The sequence below is a fragment of the Grampus griseus genome (genome assembly GCF_964374135.1).
Source record: "Grampus griseus genome assembly, chromosome: 8".
NCBI lineage: Eukaryota > Metazoa > Chordata > Mammalia > Artiodactyla > Delphinidae > Grampus > Grampus griseus.
Genome location: NC_139002.1, coordinates 48,510,909 through 48,531,913, shown reverse-complemented (window position 1 = coordinate 48,531,913; position 21,005 = coordinate 48,510,909). Strand labels below are relative to the sequence as shown.

The 21,005-nt window shown below is 38.5% G+C and overlaps 1 protein-coding gene across 6 annotated transcripts in view; it reads right to left on the bottom strand.

Annotated features, from left to right (window-relative positions):
* The window catches only part of DLG2 (discs large MAGUK scaffold protein 2), a gene marked incomplete at its 5' end in the record, with an annotated part of 938,475 nt that overhangs the window by 529,401 nt on the left and 388,069 nt on the right, over positions 1-21,005 (bottom strand). For all 6 annotated transcript variants that reach the window (XM_082659633.1, XM_082659629.1, XM_082659630.1 and 3 more), the window contains one exon: positions 4,479-4,615. In XM_082659633.1, the coding sequence (XP_082515759.1) occupies positions 4,479-4,615 (137 nt within the window). The remainder of the gene's footprint in view (positions 1-4,478; positions 4,616-21,005) is intronic.

Here is a 21,005-nt window from a genome sequence, read left to right as displayed (position 1 = left end):
AGGGGGTTATCGCAAAGGTTTTAGGCAGGATAATGTTTTCTTACAGTAGAATAAATGTAAAGGTCAGATGCAATAATATAGCCTGTTTTTTTTTTTTCTTTTAAGTTGGGGAATAACATGTTAAAGAATCAAAAGAAGTTTTGTTAAAAGGGTAATCTATTTTCAGAGGATAAATGGATGTATGATAAAATTTAGTGCAAGAGTGAGAGGAAAAATGTAAAACATCTTAAAAGACTGAGAACTGGAGAACTGGCAAGACATAGCTTTTTAAACAAATGTGGAAGAGGAATTCATATTCATCATTGTGTTTCCAATGGAGAGAGCTTTACTAAAGGGAGAGATCTTTACTAAAGGGAGAGCTGTATAGGGAAGTATATTTTGATATAATTTTAAGGAAAACATTTTTACTGATGGTTAGTATCTAATGGATAGCTGCGACGAGGCATTCCGTTCTCCATCCTTACAGAGTTCTAGCAGAGGGGAGGGACTATTTCACATGGTTGCTTTTCTGTGGGATTCTGATGTACTAAATGAGAGTTGGAATAAGATAATATCTAAGATAGATACTTTTCAATTCTGATATATAAGAAGTATTTAGGGAAAAAAAAGTACCCAGTATATATGGTATGATTCAGATGGTGTCCAACATTAAAGTTATTTCAGTTGAGAAACTGAAAGGTTTATTACTAAAGATCCCCACCCCCACTCCCACCCCGCCCAAAAAAAAAAAAAAAAGATTGTGCTCTCACTGCAGGGTAGATGCTGGGAGACTTCCTGAATTATGGTGATCTATACACAAAAGTCTAAAGAAATTAATGGAATTTTATTCTCGATCAACTTACTTACAGAACTATGAATGAATAACATATGGAGGAATTTTTCCTAAGAAGTGAGGGAAGGGAGTGGTACAAATTGTTTTAGAAAAAACCTATTTATAGAAAAATAGAGTGTGGTACAGCTGGTAAATCACAGAATCTAAATTATTCATACTTCCTTTGGGGGAGGAGAGTAGAAGAGGAGAAAGATGAAGAAGACATGAATGTAGGGTAGTAAAGGGAAGAGGAGGTGGAAAGGAATGACAGAAGGAGAGCATTAATAAATATTTTTGGTTGAAGCAAGATAATTGACCTTTTGGGGTGGCTTCTGGGATTTTTAATTTATGCTTTCCCTCAGGCTCATTTTTCTTTCAGAATTTTATAAAATGAATCATTTTCTTTCATTTCCAGATTCAGCTTGGCAGTTGCCTTGAAAGTACTAATTATGTTTTCCTTACGTAAGAGGAGAGAGACCTATGGTTGTTGAAGCTTCATTTTTTTTAAACTATGCTTTAAAACTCAAAGGAGGATTAAGGATTATGTTAAAGATTATGTCACAGCTATTTCTGAAATCATTTTGTCTACAATGAATATCAAGAAAATGATAATGGAAAAGTAGCACGGTGCCTGGAAAATCCTTTGACAGAATTATTTAGACTTTGAGTTTTTTTTTTAAGAATTTGAATATAACACTAAAAATTTAAACAGAATTTCAAGAAATCAGCACATGACATCTAGCATGATATGATAATAGCAGCAGTTGAAGAAATAACAGAAGCAGTCCAGAAGAGCTGTCTACATCCAAACTCTTACAGAACAATGAGCCAAAGGTCAAATCAGTCGCTATGACGCACTACTTTAGAATGAAACTGTCCTCTTCATTTTTCAATTTAGCACTATGTAGAAAATGGATATCACAGTTTATTTTATCCCTAAGTCCACAAACTATAAAGTTTGTCTTCTTGAGAGAAGTTGTTAGAGAGAAGTTGTCTCATATCCCAATAACACTTTTCTGTTTCAGAAGACACAACATCATAAGAACCAACTTTTAGGACTTCCCTGGTGGCGCAGTGATCAAGTGTCTGCCTGCCAATGCAGGGGACATGGGTTCGAGCCCTGGTCTGGGAGGATCCCACATGCCACGGAGCAACTAAGCCCGTGCGCCACAACTACTGAGCCAGCTCTCTAGAGCTCGCGAGCCACAACTACTGAGCCCATGTGCCACAACTACTGAAGCCCGCACACCTAGAGCCTGTGCTCCACAAAAAGAGAAGCCAGTTCAGTGCAATGAAGAGTAGCCCCCCACTCGCCACAACTAGAGAAAGCCTGTGCACAGCAATGAACACCCAATGCAGCCAAAAATAAATAAATAAAATTAAAAAAACACACAAAAGAGCTTTAAGTTTTTTTTTAAAAAAAGAACCAACATTCACGTCAAAGGCAAAAACAAGCAAACAAAATTCAGAATGTACTGAGAATGAAAATGGTAGTTCTACTATACAGCCTAGTGCCTACAGCTAACAACACTGTAACGTATACTTAAAATTTGCTAAGAAGGTAGATCTTATGTTAAGTGTTCTTACCCCATACACACACAAAATAATAATAATAATGATAATAACGATCGTGAGAGGAAACTTTGGGAAGTGATGGATAACTTTATAGCCTTGATGGTGGTGATGGTTTCATGGGTATGTACTTATCCCCAAAGTCATGGAGTTGTATATATTAAATATGTACAGCTTTTTACAGGTCAGTCATACCTCAATAAAATGGTTTAAAAAATAAAAATAAAATTGTAGTGACTTCAAGTAGTAAAGAAGCCAAAAACTCTTAGTTGCAACTTTGACTGAAGTCATTAATGCCACATTTTTTGCCCATTCAGTTTGACCATACTTTTTCTGCTGACAGAGTTCCTTCCTGAGAAGTGCTTATTGCCTGGGACATGGTAGGTACTCAATATATTACTTGTTAAATAAAGGAATTAATGAATGATAACTGAATGATGACTAAATGATGACTGAATGATAACTAAAGGAAGGAAGGAAAGAACTGACTGACAGATTTTAGGAAACAAATGCAAAGACCATGTTTGGTGGTTACAAGCATTTGAAATCCAATTCTGTCCATTGTTAACTATATGACCATGGCCAAGTTAGTACACCTCTCTCTATACCTCAGTTTCCCTTTGCTTATATAAAAGAGGCTGTTGTGAGAAATACATACTACATTACAGAAAAACATTTAAAAAAATACATGGAGCACAGTAAATGCCAAATAAATGTTAGTTATCAAGATTATTATAAAGCTCTTATCCAGATAATTCAATACAAAAATCATTGACAACTATGAAATTAGGCCAGTGCGACTACAAACAACCTGTCTAGAGTCCAGGGACATGGGTACAATGAACTTTGAGGTTCAACCCCCAAAACTTGCACATGTCCTAGAAATTACTATTCTGTTGAAATTGTACAGGTTGATCCTTCCCAAACACTTCTCATGAAAGTATTGGAGATAATGGCTCCTTGTGACAAAGATTCAAGATCCTGTTTTACAAAGGGAGACATATGACTCGATACGACTAGATATACTTCTCTTACTTGACAACTATCTTCTATTAATTTTCAGTATTTGATTATTATCCTGTAGATTTAATATAAAACAGTAAATGGAGATGAAACAGTTTTTAGGTGCAATCACCAATTTTTTACTGCTTATAATTGCCTACATTTTGCTTTCGTTTATCGTATAACTCCATGGCTCAGAAAGGTTGGCTGCATGTTGGTGTCAGTCGTTGCCCAAGACTCCTGAAGCATGTGAGCAACTGGCAAATAAAACAGTAGAAACCCTGTCTGAAAGGAGAGGGGGAAGGGATCCATTTGCACACGTGACAGAACTCTTGGAAGTCAGGAACTGTGTCTACACTGGTTGAACCAAAGAACACAGGCATAGAAATGTACAGATCAATAAACCAGATAGTGTTTTTCACTTTGCTATGCAAAGCCCATCTCTCTACCAGTCTGGATTTAGCAGTCTCTCTGGCTGATAGGAGATGGAAGATACCGGAAGAGCAACACATAATCTCTGTGCCTATGAAAACTGGTGAAAATTTAGATTTCTGTTTTTAAAATATCAACAAATCATCTCCAATTATACCTGTACTTCTGATATCTTTTACCACAAAATCTGCTCTCCCTTTTCTATTTCCACCCAAGGTCACTGCTTCCTCCCCCCAAATTCTTATGTTGAAGTTCTAACTCCAAATATGGCTGTATTTGGAGATAGGGTCTTTAGGAGGCAATTAAGGTTATTAATTACATGACTTAAGTCCTAATCTGATAGGACTAATGGCTTTATAAAAAGAGAAAGAGAGAGAGAGCTTTCCCTCAGCACAAGCCCAGAGGAAAGGCCATGTGAGGATGCAGCAGCAAGACAGTTGTCTGCAAGCCAAGAAGAGAGACCTCACTAGAAACTGAATGGGTCAGAACTTTGCTCTTAAATTTCCCTGCTTCCAGAATTGTGAGAAAATAAAATTTCTGTTGTTTAAGTCACCTAACCTATGGTATTTTGTTATGGCAGCCTGAAATGACTAAGACAGTCATACACTGGGAAACAAGAGCTTTATAAATATACACATAGTTCTGCTTCAGTCACACTCACCATTAGTAGTCTGTCTCCTACTTGCAACCTTCCATCTTTCTGTGCAGCTCCTCCATCTATAATTTTAGTTACATAAATGCTGTTGTCTCCAGGAATGTGTTGGTTCCCCACACCTCCTGCAATACTGAAGCCTAAACCTATGGAAAAGAAACAAAAAGAAAAGCATTGTATTTGTTTAAGAAAGTGCTATTAGTCACATTTCAACAGTCGAAAAAAAATTAATCCTCAATTTATTACAACAGTATAAATAACAATAAATTCTACTTCAATCAACTGTGTCCTTTAAACATTTGAAAGCTTGTTGATTAATGCTAATGAGGCAAAACACAAGTGCAATCCTGCCCACGTTTAGTCTATGGGCTTAACTTCGTTGCTGCTGTTGTTACTCTAGCATAGAGAACAGAAGTCCTGCCAGTCATTTGGGTAGAGACCTAGATATTTCTGACATTTTAGAATGAAAAGAACAGCAATTCGAACATTCCACAAATTCTGAGATAAGAGCCATGAGGAAGATACATTGGATATTGGTGTAATAATTTCAGAGAGAAGATAAGGAAAAGAAGCTCAATGCTTGCCCTTCATGTTTCCTTCTCTGGGTACCTTGTCATATTTTCACACTTCTGGCACTTCCTGTTATTAACTTATAGTTAATAAAGAATGAACACAAACGAATCATCCCTGCACACAGTCTAAAGAATAAACAAATAGATTATATACTTGTATTATGTTTGTAACAAACCATGAAATATGAAATCATTATAAACATGGAAAATTTCCTTTTTTAAAAAAAAAATTTTGTCTTTTGGAAATTTTCCATCTTGAGAGAAGAATTTTACTATGCTATGGCTTATAATTTTTTTCTTTCAGTTTTATTGAGATATAATTGACACGCAGTACTGTGTAAGTTTAAGGTGTACAGCATGATGATTTGACTTATATACATCATGAAATGATTATCACAGTAAGTTTAGTGAACATCCATCATGTCATATAGATACAAAATTAAAGAAATAGAAAAAATTTTTCCTTGTGATGAGAACTCTTAGGATTTACTCTCTTAACTTTCATGTATAACATACAGCAGTGTTAATTACATTTCTCATGTTGTATATTATATCCCTCGTATTATTTACCTTCTAAGTGGAAGTCTGTACCTTTTGACTGCCTTCATCTAACTCCCCCCTCCTCTTCCCCCACCTCTTGGTAATCACAGATTTGATCTCTTTTTCTGTGACTGAGCTTGTTTTTGAAGTATAATTGCCCTATAATACTATGTTAGTTCCTATTACACAACACAGTGATTAGATATTTCTACACATTTCGAAATAATCACCATGATAAGTCTAGTTACAATATGTCACCGTACAAACATATTACATGGTTATTGACTATATTCTCCACATTGCACATTTCACAACCACTGACTCATTTATTTTGTAACTGGAAGTTTGTATTTCTTAATCTTCCTCACCTATATCTTCTCTCCTCTCCACCCGTCTCTCCTCTGGCAACGACTTATTTGTTCTCTGTATTTATCACTCTGTTTCCATTTTATGCTTGTTCTTTTGTTTTGTTTTTTAGATTTCCACATATAAGTGAAATTATACAGTATTTGCCTTTCTCGGTCTGACTTATTTCACTTAGCATAACATCCTCAGGGTCTATACATATTGTCATAAACTTTTATTTATATTAAACTATGGAATGATAACAAGAATAGTTATTAAAAATCATTATGAGGCCATTTTAAAAGAATGACTGATAGACTCTTTAAAAGTATAAGAACAAAAAAAATCTTTCTCAGAATATAATTGAATACACATTCGGTACAATACTTATAGCATATATTTTCATTGTATTTTGAAATGATAATAATTAACATGCAAATTACTCAGAAAGATAGATATAAGTCACAGACATCTGTAACTAAAGACAGAACATTTCTGTAACTTGCTTAAGAAATTTAACGCCCCCTCACACACACACCCCTAGTTGCCTAGTTTTAAAAAACCACACACTTCTTTTATGATAAGACAATCATAAAAATTTTTGGCACTTTATACTATGAAAAACACTTTAAAAATACTCCATTTCACTATCCTTGTATTGAATAAATATTGAGTAGGGCTATGTGCTGCTCTTAAGATAGCATAAGTGATTAGTTAATGGAAAAATAATGGCATGGTAAATTATAAAGTAACACCTCTGGAATGATACCTGAAAGGAAGTGATTTTTTTGTTAAATTAGTTGTTAACAATAAATGGAAAATGGATTTAAATTGATAGGGCAATTAAACTAAGTGTTATTTAATTTCCTACTAGAGTGGGTAATTATTCTTTATTGATGCTTTGACATTGCATAGATCTATAAACATATTTGTTTCCCTCATATTTAAAGAATTTGTTTACCAAGTGAAAGATGACCAAGGGTAGATAAAATGTCCCCAACTGGCTTTTCCTATGAAATTAAAAATACATATCAGCTCATGTTTTCTAAAACTGTTACTTCATATTTATATATGATTATAGGAAAGCTTAAAAAACATATTTACAAAAGTTTCATAGCCACATGCTAGGATCAATCTACTGCATTTACAATAGTACAGAAGTCATTCCGAACTGTGGACAAAAGGTTAAAGAAAATTCAGGGACTCTGATTTACATCTACTATGCCAACAGTACACGCCACAGCCGGTCTGAGTTACAGAAGAGCTAAGGAAACAAATTACCACTATAAACAAGGTTAAGTCCAACAAAGGGAGTAACTATGTAGTTGAGATTTGAAGTTGAAGATTTTACCAAGACAATGAAATCACTGTGGATACCGTAGACATAAATATATCAGCTAAAAAGGAAACAATGTTTTTTCCGCTAAGATTAGGCTTAAGCACTTCTTAACTGGTGACTCTGCTTAAGCTAAAGTATTTTTAGTAAGAGCCAGAGAATGGCTCTAAAGGTACAGAACTAAACACTTCCCTTAATTTCTCTTACTTTGGTGGAACATGGATACATTTAAAAATAATCAATATTTGGTCAACATTCAACCATATTCCAGATATTCAATTCAACACGATAGGTAAACGTATAGCTTATGTCTACATCCAGAATACAAGGTTATTTACAGGTGGAAGTATCCATCTGTGTTATAAAATCGAATCTGGTCCTATCTATCCATCCATCCATCCATCCATCCATCCATCCATCCATCCATTCATTTATTCATTCACTCACTCACTCATATATCCACTCATTCAACAAGAATCTCCTGAGTACATACAATGCACTGCATAACAGCTGCTATCAACTGTAGCCAACATAAATGTAAAGAAATGGATTGACCAGAAACAGTACAGAAATAATGATCCATGAGTTCATATGAGTGACTGTGGCTGAAACTGGCTGAAGCAATGGTCTAAATCCAGATGATGTCTTGGCTTTTTGGAGGACTGCTCTATGAAGACAAATGTGGTCTAGGTCCACCAAGCCATAAGACCAAATCCAAATGATCAGTTTGGAGGTACTGGTTTCCTTGCACACGCTCTGTGAAAGCAGGGGTAGTCTGTCTACATTATAGGATCATTCTCTATCCTCATTTGCTCGTACTTCCTTCCTTCAATCCACTCTAGACACAGTTACTGCCTTGATATTTCTAGAACATGCCAGACACACTCCCACCTTAGGGCATTTGCTCTAGCTGTTTCTGCTGCCTGGAACACCCTGCCTTCAGGCTGTTGTTAAAATTTCAATTTCTCTGGGACCCTGACCCTGACCTCCCTATTTAATACTGTCCCCTAACAATCCATCCCACTTCTTTATCCTGCTCTATTTTCAGTGTCCCTTAGCACTTATTACCTTGTGATATACGATATAAATTATCTATGTATTTTATTTAATTTTTTATTGCCTATCTCCTTGGTGAAAATATAAACTCCAGATGACAGGGATTTTATTTTTATTTTTTTGCGGTATGTGGGCCTCTCACTGTAGTGGCCTCTCCCGTTGCAGAGCACAGGCTCCGGACGCGCAGGCTCAGCGGCCATGGCTCACGGGCCCAGCCGCTCCGCTGCATGTGGGATCCTCCCGGTTCGGGGCACGAACCTGTGTCCCCTGCATCAGCAGGCGTACTCTCAACCACTACGCCACCAGGGAAGCCCGACAGGGATTTTTAACTATTTCATGCTATGCAGTAGAACCATGGCAGATACATAGTTACCTCATAAATATGCATTAAATGAAAGAATGGATAAACATATGAATAGAAGAGGACAAGGAAAATCACTTGTCTCTGAGAAAGACTCCCCTTTAATATGAAGCTGGTGGCTTTAGAGAGAGAGGAACAGCTGAAAAAGTGAGCGCCGTTAGTTGGAGTTGATAAATGTATATGTTACATTTCCTCATTGAACTCTGGTTACCTCTCCATCTTAGTCTATACAGAGTTTATGGCAACCACTGTGCAGGCAGTGGTACAACAGCAGAGCCAGCTTCGTATCCTGATTCTTCCATCTACTAGCTGTGTAAACTGGAGCCCCAATCTCCTCATGTGTAATAAGGGAATAAACGTATCTATGGGGCTTCCCTAGTGGCGCAGTGGTTGAGAGTCCGCCTGCCGATGCAGGGGACGCGGGTTCGTGCCCCGGTCTGGGAAGATTCCACATGCCGTGGAGCGGCTGGGCCCGTAAGCCATGGCCGCTGAGCCTGCGCGTCCGGAGCCTGTGCTCCGCAACGGGAGAGGCCACAACAGTGAGAGGCCCGCGCACCGCAAAACAAACAAACAAAAAAACCGTATCTATGTCCTTTAGTAATTGGCACATAATAGATTCATTTTTCAAATTTCTTTTAAAAATTTTATATAATTTTGAAAGGTTACTTTCCATTTACAGTTATTACAAAGATAGATTCTTGATAAATAAAAATTCTCTGCTTTCAATAAGCTCTCAAGTTGTTTGGAAAACAGATACCTAAAGATCTTGACATAACTGAACAGGCTAGGATAAGTTCTGTAATGGTACTATGATATGTGAGTATGGAGGGGATCATGACTTCTTAGAAGAGCAGGAGGAGAATCAACAAAAGGTTTAGCATTTGGGCCGGATCTTGAATAAAGTATTAAGTCAGAATTGATAAAAGAGAACGCATCTTTATTTTATTTTATTTTGCGGTACGCGGGCCTCTCACTGTTGTGGCCTCTCCCGTTGTGGAGCACAGGCTCCGGACGCGCAGGCTCAGCGGCCATGGCTCATGGGCCCAGCCGCTCCGCGGCATGTGGGATCTTCCAGGACCGGGGCACAAATCCGTGTCCCCTGACTCTCAACCACTGCGCCACCAGGGAAGCCCAAGAACGCATCTTTAAAACCAATACATCAGACTAAGTAACTGAAGAGTCAGCTGCCCTGACTTAGATCATACAGTGCTCATAAAATCCCAGCTCCCCTGTGCTGGAAATTGAGACAAAAATGCCTAGCGAACACTCAAAACCTGTATTTACAGTAAGATAAGCTAGAGCGGCCCCTAACAAGACAAATACAATGAGTATTATAACGATTTGAGTAAGGAACACTGATTTTTGGTAAGTGACCAATTTAGAGAATTGGTTACAATATTGAAAAGATGTGTCCATGATCAAGAAATTGACTAATCAATTATAAAATAAACTCAGTGACAAGAGTTGGTAGGTCTCATCCTAAAATCGTGACCCTAACACTATCGACTGTGGAAAGTTTGGCTATTGAGAATAATACTAAACCTGCCTATACATGTGTCAGTAATAAACAAAGCTGACACAGAACAATATAAGTATTAAAATCACAAAAGGAAGTAACATCAGTGGATATTTCAGTACTCTGGCAAAGGAAAAAAGCAAGTGAAATTTAAACACCTAATTCCCCAAACAATTAAAAACTGATCTGTTTGACAAACCTGACGTGCAAACAATTTCAGGATTACATCTAGTGCATAAAGCTGGGTTCTTCTTTCTGTATTTCCTGCATATCCCCAGATTGTATATCCTCATGTTAACACAGGAGGTGCAGGCGTAGGGAAAGGAATGTCTGAACGTTGTTTAAAGCCTTTAACTTAACCTTTTCCCATGCAAAATCTTTTCCTTCTCCTGCGAAAAAAGAACATGAGGAATGATCCCAGTTCACCCTTTCCCCTGGGTGCCTGAGGAGCAGGTGCCAGTGGAAGGTGGAGGCCTGAAGGAGGAAGTCTTGGGAAAAGGGGCTGATTCTGTGTGTGGGAAGCTTAGAATAAAAACCCCAGTACCTGAAAGAGTCATGTGACTACAATGTACCCATATAGTCTTTACGGGTGTAAAGAACGAATCCCCATGATGTCTTATAATCAATCATTCACCAACATGGTTCAACTTCATTTTATGTGACTTTACTAGGAGGGCACTCTGGGGCGCCTCCAAAATTTTAATATTATTAAGCAGACTGCTTCTGTCACAGTTCATCTAGGATCTGCAAGGTAGGGTGTTTAGTGCTTTACAAAAAAAAAAAATACTATAGTGGTATTCTGTACGTTCTGACTATACGATCCTATTTTATTAAAGGAAACACGGAATCCATCCTGAAGCCTGGCAGGCTTTGTTTTAGGAAATACAGGCAACCTAACTGCTGAATGTGCATACATTTCATTTGACAAACAAAACAAAAACTTCACCTGCGGGTCTGGTCTACACAGGTAACAGACTACTTTACATCTCTTCTTTAGAAAAAAATCATTGCTTAAAAAAATACCAAAAATGTGTCATTCATTTTAATTTGAGAGAATGAGTAATCATATCTACAGTGCCAGATGAGAGTAAAGACCAAATCTGTATTTTCTTACTCTCTGGATTCTCCCTGGGTTCAAACGACAAAGTTTGGAGTTGAAAGAAGTGGTTCTGTTCAAAATGCCTTCGGCGCTGGCTAGGCAGGTTCAATCCTGCTTAAGGATCTCTCACAGATCACCTAATTCACTTACCACAGTCAATGTTCCAAGATTTTCTCCTGACTATGTACCTCAAAATACCCACTTAGGGGGCTTCCCTGGTGGCGCAGTGGTTGAGAGTCCGCCTGCCGATGCAGGGGACACGGGTTCGTACCACGGTCCGGGAAGATCCCACATGCTGCGGAGCGGCTGGGCCCGTGAGCCATGGCCGCTGAGCCTGCGCATCCAGAGCCTGTGCCCCGCAACGGGAGAGGCCACAACACTGAGAGGCCCGCGTACCACAAAAACAACAACAACAGCAACAACAGAAAACCCACTTATACTTTTTGCCTAAAAAGAGGCATCACTCAATGCCTATTTTATTGTGAAAAGTCTCCATGTCTATACCTACCCTTTCTCAAAGGAATGAGTATCATTCCTCTTTTCTAAATGTAAATCTTCCCCTTCACCATTGAATTTTACTCATTATTCCTTTTTTTTCCCCTCTAGAATATTCAGTCCCTTACCATCAATGCTTTTCTTCTATTCTGCTTTGACCATGCTTCTGCCCTATCCTAGAAAGACCTTCTCTTGGGACTTCCCTGATGGCGCAGTGGTTAAAAATCTGCCTGCCTATGCAGGGGGCATGGGTTCGAGCCCTGGTCCAGGAAGATCCCACATACTGCAAAGCAATAAAGCCCGTGCACCACAACTACTGAGCCTGCGCTCTAGAGCCTGTGAGCCACAACTACTGAAGCCCGCCTGCCTAGAACCCGTGTTCCACAGGAGAAGCCACCACAATGAGAAGCCCGTGCACCTCAACGAAGAGTAGCCCCCGCTCACTGCAACTAGAGAACGCCCGCACACAGCAACGAAGACCCAGTGCAGCCAGTAAATAAATTAATTTTAAAAAATAAATTAATAAAAAAAATCTTCTCTTGAACTTGCTGCCTTATTTACTGTAAGAGCTGGAGTTTGTAAACAGTGATCTCTAGTTACTAACTGCATTTCCGTATCACACATACTTTCCTCAGTCTCCTCCATCTGACTCCGTATACCACAATCTACTCAAATGGCAGTGGTTATAGGTTGAATTACGCCTTTCAAAAGACAGACTGAAGTCCTAAGCCCTGTTACCTGTGAATGTGACCTTATTTGGAAACAGGGTTTTTGCAGATGCAATCAATTTAAGATGAAGTTAAACTGGATTCGTGTGAGCCCCAATCCAATGATTGGTGTCCTTGTAAGAAGAGGAAATGTGGACCCAGAAACACAGAAACACACAGAGAAGAATGCATGTGATGACAGAGGCAGAGAGCAGGATGGTCCATGTATAAGCCAAGAAATGCCATGGAACAAACTCCCTCAGAGCTCTCCAGAAGGAATCAATCATGCTGGCCTCTTGATCTCAGACCTCCAGGCTCCAGAACTGCAAAAGAATAAATTTCGATTGTTTTAAACCACCCAAGTTGTGGTTATTTGTTAAAGTAGCTCCAGGAAATTAATACATCATCTAATTCTAATGGTCTAAGTGGTGGTATGTATATCTATCTCTTTATAATGAAATCATACACACACACACACAAGTTTGGGCACTTATCAACATAGCAGTGGTCATTGAAACTATGAAAATGGATTCTCCAACAAGAAAGAGATTACAGAGAGAATAGGATTCTATAGTATGTGCCTTGGGGAATAACTATTATCTGAGAGAAGTGAATTTAGCCTGTATGCCCAGAGTTTCTGATTCAGAATATCTGGCATGTGCCCCCAAATTTGCATTTCTAACAAGCTCCCACGTGATGCTAATGCTACTGGTGTGAGGACCACATTCTGAGAACCACTGTTTCAGAGCAATAGAAAAAGATAAAATGAAGTGAGAAGTAGTAAAAGAAATATGAGAAGAAACGGGGCCGTATAACGTGATGAGGGTAGGAATGTAAAAGAAATCAGTAGAGTTCTATGTAATGCAGAAAGAACAAAAACCCATCAAAGGACTGAAATTTCCAGTCCTTTTGGAGGAAGATTCTGGGTGACTGGCTGGGCTCCTTGCCTGGTGGAACTGCTAGTTTATAGTTACCTCACTCATTCCCATAATAGGAGGGGACGGCACAAAATGTGTAAACGTATTATATATATGTACATATGTCTTCTCTATTGCTACTTCACTAAATCAAGTGCTTATCCAATCATGCTTGCTTTAGTGTAAAAGGCTCATGACCACATTCCCTGATTCCAGTCTTTCCCTGCCTGATTCTCCAATCCATTCAGCAAAGATTTTCCAGGTTATTCTTTCCCTAAAATTCTACATCCATTGTGTTGCTCTGTTTCCTGAAATTGTCCGTCACTGTTCATTTTCTACAGGAATGCTATATCCCCTCTTCTCACTATTCCTTACTTCTCTGCTACTAAGCTTCCCCCCAAGCAAGATGATCTTGCTGTGCTGTTTTTCTACTGTTACTCCTGGTTCCCATCTGAAATGCCTTCACCACTTTAATTTTCAAGACCACTCAAGTCTTTGCCAACTCAAAGTAGTTCATTTCTAAGTTGAACCCCAGTAGAACCAATTATACGTATCAGCTTTTTTACATCTATTTAAATAGAATGAGTTAACTCATTCAACAAACACTAATTGATAACTACTCATGGGCCAAGGACTGCCCTATATATATTGTGGTTATATCAGTGAATCAGTGTTTATGGTTCTTTTCTAATGGAGAGTAAGGCAAGTAAAGAGGCAATGAAAACCCGGTGTGGTAAGTGTTGATAGGAGAGGGACAGGTGCTAACTATAAGTCCTGATAGCCAATCTGAGACCTAGAAGATGAAAGTGAGCCAGGAGAAAGGGAATGGGTAGAGAACATCCCTGTAGAAGGAAACATGCACTTAAAGACTCAGAGTTGGGAGATAACATGGCTTATTTGAGAAACTTATTTGAGAAATATTTCATGTGAAAGCAACAAGTAGTCTTAGTTAGAATACAGGCTGCAGGAGGAGAGGAACCATACCCCTTATATTCACCAATGTACACTTAGCCCCTGATACTATGCATGATAAATAGTTTGGAATAAATGGAGACAGGAGGACTCTTTCTCCACTGAATTAAGAGGGAAGGAGAGGATGGTGTAGATAAACGTTAAGATTATTGGCTTAATGGCAGTACACTAAAGTCGTTCTCATCTTCAATTTACTCTGATAACAAGAAAGTGTGGTACTGGCTAAGATGAGGGAAGTAGTGAGGTCAGAGATTTGAGTAAGTACAGAAGTTTTGAAATAGCTCTTAGGGAAGATGGAAGAAATAATTGATTAGAGAAACGCAGAAAAATTGCAAGGAACTGTTGATTGTCTCGTTAGGGTTTAGTGACTATGAATTAATGATAGCACTATTCTAGTAACTTTTTTTCCTTCAGCAATTCTCAGCAGTCTAGGTATAAGCACAGAAAGTGTAAGAAGTTAGATTAAATCACTTTTGAAATTAATCTTTTGTGTGCATTGATCTTCTCTCTTCAACTAAATCATAAGATCCTAGAAAGTAGGGGTTGCATAAAATAGATCATCTTGTGCACACTGCTGGCATACGGTAATTGTTGAATAAATATTTACAGGATGAATTAATGATTGAATTGTTCAAAGACCAAATGATCACATGGCATAGGTATACTTTTAAGTGTCAAGCATCTCACATTAACAGATGTGTATACTTTAGCAGACTGCTTTAGCTCAAGAAAAAAAAGTGACCAGAATAACTCATACTGAGCATTTTAATGTGCCAACTACTGCCTCGTGTGCTTGGGAATTAATGAAGTGTCTATTGTATCTAAAGAAACAATAGAGATTACCAATGAGAAATGTATTTACTCTTTATTAAATCTAAGAATGATCAGCAGTTCCATGCCTGCATCCTTACAAAGGAAGTAACCTGCTCTGACCACAGCTGACTGCTCACGGGACAGTATGACAAAGTGTGATCAGATGTTCTCTTACTGGTTTACCGTCTATTTTATTGTACTTGAAATGGAATATCCTCCAAGCTTCCAGCATTTAAAAGTGATAGGCGCTGCCTTTACCTATCAACCACGTCTGCCTGAATGTTTTTTCCTAAGTTGACTCTAGTTGCCAATGTAAACCAAAGTCATTAATATCGACCCTGAATACAGTCCAGGCTGTTTGGAGGCATCTAGATCCCAACACATAAAGTTATCAAAAGTAACAGATTATTTGAGAGAGATAAAAATCAACTCATAGTTTGAAGTCTTGATAGGAATGTTCCAATTGGCAGGGTTGCTGCTGGGGAAATCAGAGCAGAAAGTCTGAAGGGTAATTGGATGGGTCTTGATAAATTTCCATCCACAAAGGCTGTTATCCAGTAACACCTCTTCGGCAAAGTCCTCCCTAATACCCATCTTTTAAATTAAAAGTAATGTGTCCGTGACCACATTTAATGCTATTTCTCTCTCTCACTTTTAATGAGACATCATTTTCTATATTAAATGAGTTACTTATAGGAAGGGTTGATATTGAAAACATTTAATAGCTTGTATAGCATGGACACCAACCAATCAGAACAGGCGCCTGCCATAAACCACTACTGTGGTATGCAGCACCTAACTGTCAGCTCTGTTCTGGAAAAGTTTAATGTCCCCCATGTTGGACAGTTAGCACTTTGAATGTAGAGGGAATAATAACTCTTTTTTTAAAATGTATTCATTTCATTTTTGCCTGCGTTGGGTCTTCATTGCTGCGCGTGGGCTTTCTCTAGTTGTGGTGAGCGGGGGCTACTGTTCGTTGCCGTGCGCAGGCTTCTCATTACACTAGCTTCTCTTCTTGCAGAGCACAGGCTCTAGGCGCCTGGGCTTCAGTAGTTGCGGCATGTGGGCTCAGTAGTTGTGGCTCATGGGCTCCAGAGCGCAGGCTCAGTAGTTGTGGCACACGGGCTTAGCTGCTCCGCGTTATGTGGGATCTTCCCGGACCAGGCTCGAACCCGTGTCCCCTGCATTGGCAGGCGGATTCTTAACCACTGCGCCACCAGGGAAGCCCAATAACTCTTTTATTTATGATCCCCAGGAGCATTATGAACAAAGTCGATACTCCAAAACTGATTTTTAAAATGAATGAGTCAAATAAAAATCACTGAATCCTTTTTCCATAAGTATACTTTAATGAACTGTGAAGGAAAGGGCTCAGGCTGGTAAAATAATGTGGTGAGTTACTTCATTCATTCTTTAAAACACATTTAAGTTCCAGGCTATATTAGTTTTCTATGGCTGTTGGAACAAAGTTACACAAAACTGGGTGACTTAAACAAAAAAAATTATTGTCTGACAATTCTGGAGGCTAGAAGTCCAGATCAAGGCATCTGGTTCTGCCTGAGGGCTGGAGGAAAATCTGTTCCATGCCTCTCTCCTAGATTCTGGTGTTTGGCTGACAATCTTCGGCATTCCTTGGCTTATAGAGGCAACACCCCCATCTCTGCTTTCATCTTCACGTGACATTCTCCCTGTGTATGTGTCTGTCTCTGTATCCAACTTTCTTCGTTTTATAAGGATACCAGTTATATTGGATTAAGGCCCACCAAAATGATCTCATCTTAACCTGGATCATCAGCAAATTTCCTACTTTCAATTAAGGTCACATTCACAGGTACTGGGAGTTAAGACCTCAACATCTTTTGGGGGGACACAATTCAACTCATGACACTGGCGCTGGGAAAGATTACTATGAAGAGGACACAATTCTTGTCCTTGAGGAGCTCACAGACCACAGTGAAGGAAACGAGAAGTAAACAGAACACAAGCAAATGCTTTCAAGAAAAGGCAGATAGCGGAGTCAGAGAAAACTTCTTGGAGATAGTGACAACTGAGCTGAGCCCTGTTGAATGGCTAGAAGAAAGACAGTTAGGTACTCTAAGCAGAGTGAGGGAGTAGCTTGTAGATAGGTGATATGGCCTTGATCATTATAGTCAAAGGAGTGAATGGGGTTAGGAGGAAATACTGAGAATGGAAGCTGGAGAAACAGAGGCTCGTGAAGGTCCCGAGGTGCTCTGTTAAGGAGTTTGGATCTTGTATTAGTGGCAATGGGTAGCCTTTGAAGAGTTTTAAGCAGGGGCATGACATGATAAGATTTGGTCCACACCAGTTTTCCTCATTAGTGTTTGCTGCTGTTTTAAAAATACATGAAATTATATTCTGTGAGGGATGATGTTCTATATTTTGTGATAAAGCATAATTTTTTCCTTCCCACATTTTTGTCTTTTCTTCACTATATCCAGTTATCACTCATTAAAACTCACTTGGGGGGCTTCCCTGGTGGCATAGTGGTTGAGAGTCTGCCTGCTGATGCAGGGGACACGGGTTCGTGCCCCGGTCCGGGAAGATCCCACATGCCGCAGAGTGGCTGGGCCCGTGAGCCATGGCCGCTGGGCCTGCGCGTCTGGAGCCTGTGCTCTGCAACGGGAGAGGCCACAACAGTGAGAGGCCCACATACCGCAAAAAAAAAAAAACAAAAAAACCCCAAAAAACCCACAAAACTCACTTGGGGAAACTTTTTATCTCTCAATCCCATGTTCATGATTTAGTTTGAAATATTAGCTTTTCCTGGCTTCTCCCCCTCCCCCGTTCTGTTTGTCATAGCTTACCCATAAAAACCAAACTTCAAAAGATACAATATAACATCAACAGGCATTTGTAATCTGCTAAGAATCTAAACAGCTAACCCCAAATTCATAAATTCATTTATAAGCTTGTTTTAATCCACCAAAGATTTCAAATGGGCATTTTCAGCAGATGTCTGACTTCACTACTTCACTTAATCATCCTTATGGGGGCTCTTTGTAAAAGAGATAATTGGAAAATCTGGATTCATCTTAGGTCCTAGGAAAGAGTGAGAGTTATGTAATTGAAATAATTACACAAGTACCTATTTTGCAAGGACATTTTGCTCACTATGAAACAATGAAGGACTTACACACTATGGCTCAGATGTATGAAGTGGCTAACCAATATTTCCAGTATTTGTTGTATGATTTCAGATACGCCAAAGAAGATGTTTGAAACTATTGAGTAACAGAGGCTCCTTTATTACATTATGTATGACAAGTGCTAGTATCTTCAATTATACAACAATTGAACTAAAGCACTTTTGCTTTGCCATAAAAACTGTTTCATTGGGACTAAAAATCTTTTCTATCGGTTGTTAATTTTTACAACGAATTATTCTATGTTGCATATCTAGTTGCACAAAGCAAACAGCATGCGCCTTTGGCTTTAATTTTATACTTTCACCTAAATAGGTTTAATTTTTCACAAAGAAATCCTGGTATAGATTTGAATCTCCTTAAGGATTGCTTAACAAATCTGAGAAAGAACAAAGCAGGAAGCATCACATGTCCTGACTGCAAGCTATAAAGGTATAGTAATTAAAACAGTATGGCACTGGCATAAAGAGAGACAAACAGATCAATGGAACAGAACTGAGAACCCAGAAATAAACACAAGCATATATAGTTAACTAATTTGACAAGGAATCCAAGACTACTCGATGGAGAAAAATCAGTCTCTTCAATAAAAGGTGCTGGGAAAATTGGATATCCACATGCAAAAGAGTAAAAGTAGATTGCTATTTTACACCACTCATAAAAATTAACTTGAAATTGATTAAATATTTAAATGTAAGACCCCAAACCATGAAACTCCTAGAAAAAATTTAGGAAAAAAACCCTCCTTGATATGGGTCTTGGCAATTAAATTTTGGATATGACACCTAAAGCATATGTAACAAAATAAAAAATGAACAAGTGGGATTACATCAAACTAAAAATCTTCTGCATGGCAAAAGAAACAATCCGCAAAGTGAAAAGATAACCTACAGGATAGAAAAAAATTTGCAAACCATATATCTGATAAGGAGCTAATATCTAAAATATATAAAGAACTCATACAACTCAATAGCAAAAACAAAATAAAATAAAACAAAAAGACAAAACAAACAAAAAAAGACCCCCCCAAACAACAAACCTACAAAAAATAATCCAATTAAAAAACAGGCAGGGCTTCCCTGGTGGCACAGTGGTTGAGAGGCCGCCTGCCGATGCAGGGGACATGGGTTCGTGCCCTGGTCCGGGAAGATCCCACATGCCGTGGAGCGGCTAGGCCTGTGAGCCATGGCCATTGAGCCTGTGAGTCCGGAGCCCGTGCTCCGCAACGAGAGAGGCCACAACAGTGAGAGGCCTGCGTACCACAAAAAAAAAAAAAAAAAAAAAAAAGATGCTCATATTACTAGTCATTAGGGAAATGCAAATCAAAACCACAATGAGATATATGAGATATCACCTCATACCTCTAAGAAAAGCCACCAACAAAAAGATAAGAGATAAATGCTGGCGAGGATGTGAAGAAAAGGGAAACTTTGCACATGCTTGATGGAATTGTAAACTGGTATAGCCACTGTGGAAAACAGCATAAAGGATTCTCAAAAAATTAAAAGTAGAACTATCATATGATCCAGCAATTCCACTTCTGGGGATATACCTGAAGAAAACAAAAACACTAACTGGAAAAGATACATGCACCCCCATGTTTGTAGCAGCATTATTTACAAGAGCCAAGAAACAACCTAAGTGTCTGTGACAGATGAATAGATAAAGAAGTTGTGATATATATATACACAATGGAATATTTTTCAGCCATAAAAAAATGAGGAAATTCTGCCATTTGTGACAACATGGATGGACCTTGAGGGAATTATGCCGAGCGAAGTAAATCAGAGAGAGAAAGACAGATACTGTATGATCTTATTTAAATGTGGAAACTAAGAACAACAAAAACAACAACAAACTCACAGAAAATCAGAGCAGATTTGTGGTTACCAGAGGTGGGGCTTAGGGGGAGGAGGAATTGGAAGAAGGTGGTCAAAAGGTACAAACTTCCAGTTAGATAAGTAAGTGCTGGGGATGTAATCATGTACATCATGTATCATGTACAGCATGATATCATGTACAGCAGTTATCATGTACAGCACGATAACTACAGGTAACATTGCTCTATGATACCCAGGAAAGTTATTAAGAGAGTAAACCCTAAAAGTTTTCATCACAAGGAAAACATTTTTTCTTTTTCTTTTTATTGTGCCTATAAGAAATGATGGATGCTAACTAAACTTATTGAGGTAATCATTTCACAGTATATATAAATCAAACTGTTATGCTGTATACCTTAAACTTGTATATGTCAATTATATCTCAATAAAACTGGAAAAAAAGATATGCCATAATTTACATGACAAAATAATAAATGGACCTTTGGAACAAGTCACTTACTCTCAATAGGTCTATTCCCTAATATATAAGATGGATATAATAATATATGCCATGACCACTGTGTGCCTACTGGCATTAACCTTGGTTCTGTCATTTAGAATCTGTGTGACTTTGTAAAAAGTTGTTTAGCTTCTCTCAGCATCAGTTTTATCAGGAGGATAATAGTTACCTCATAATATCACAGCAAGAATTGATTATGATAATGTATGAGAAGGAACCGCACAGTGTTAAGTAGTGGTATTCAAAGAATATCCATTCCTTTGCCTTCCTTCTCCAGATTGTAATGAGAGTCAAATGTGATAA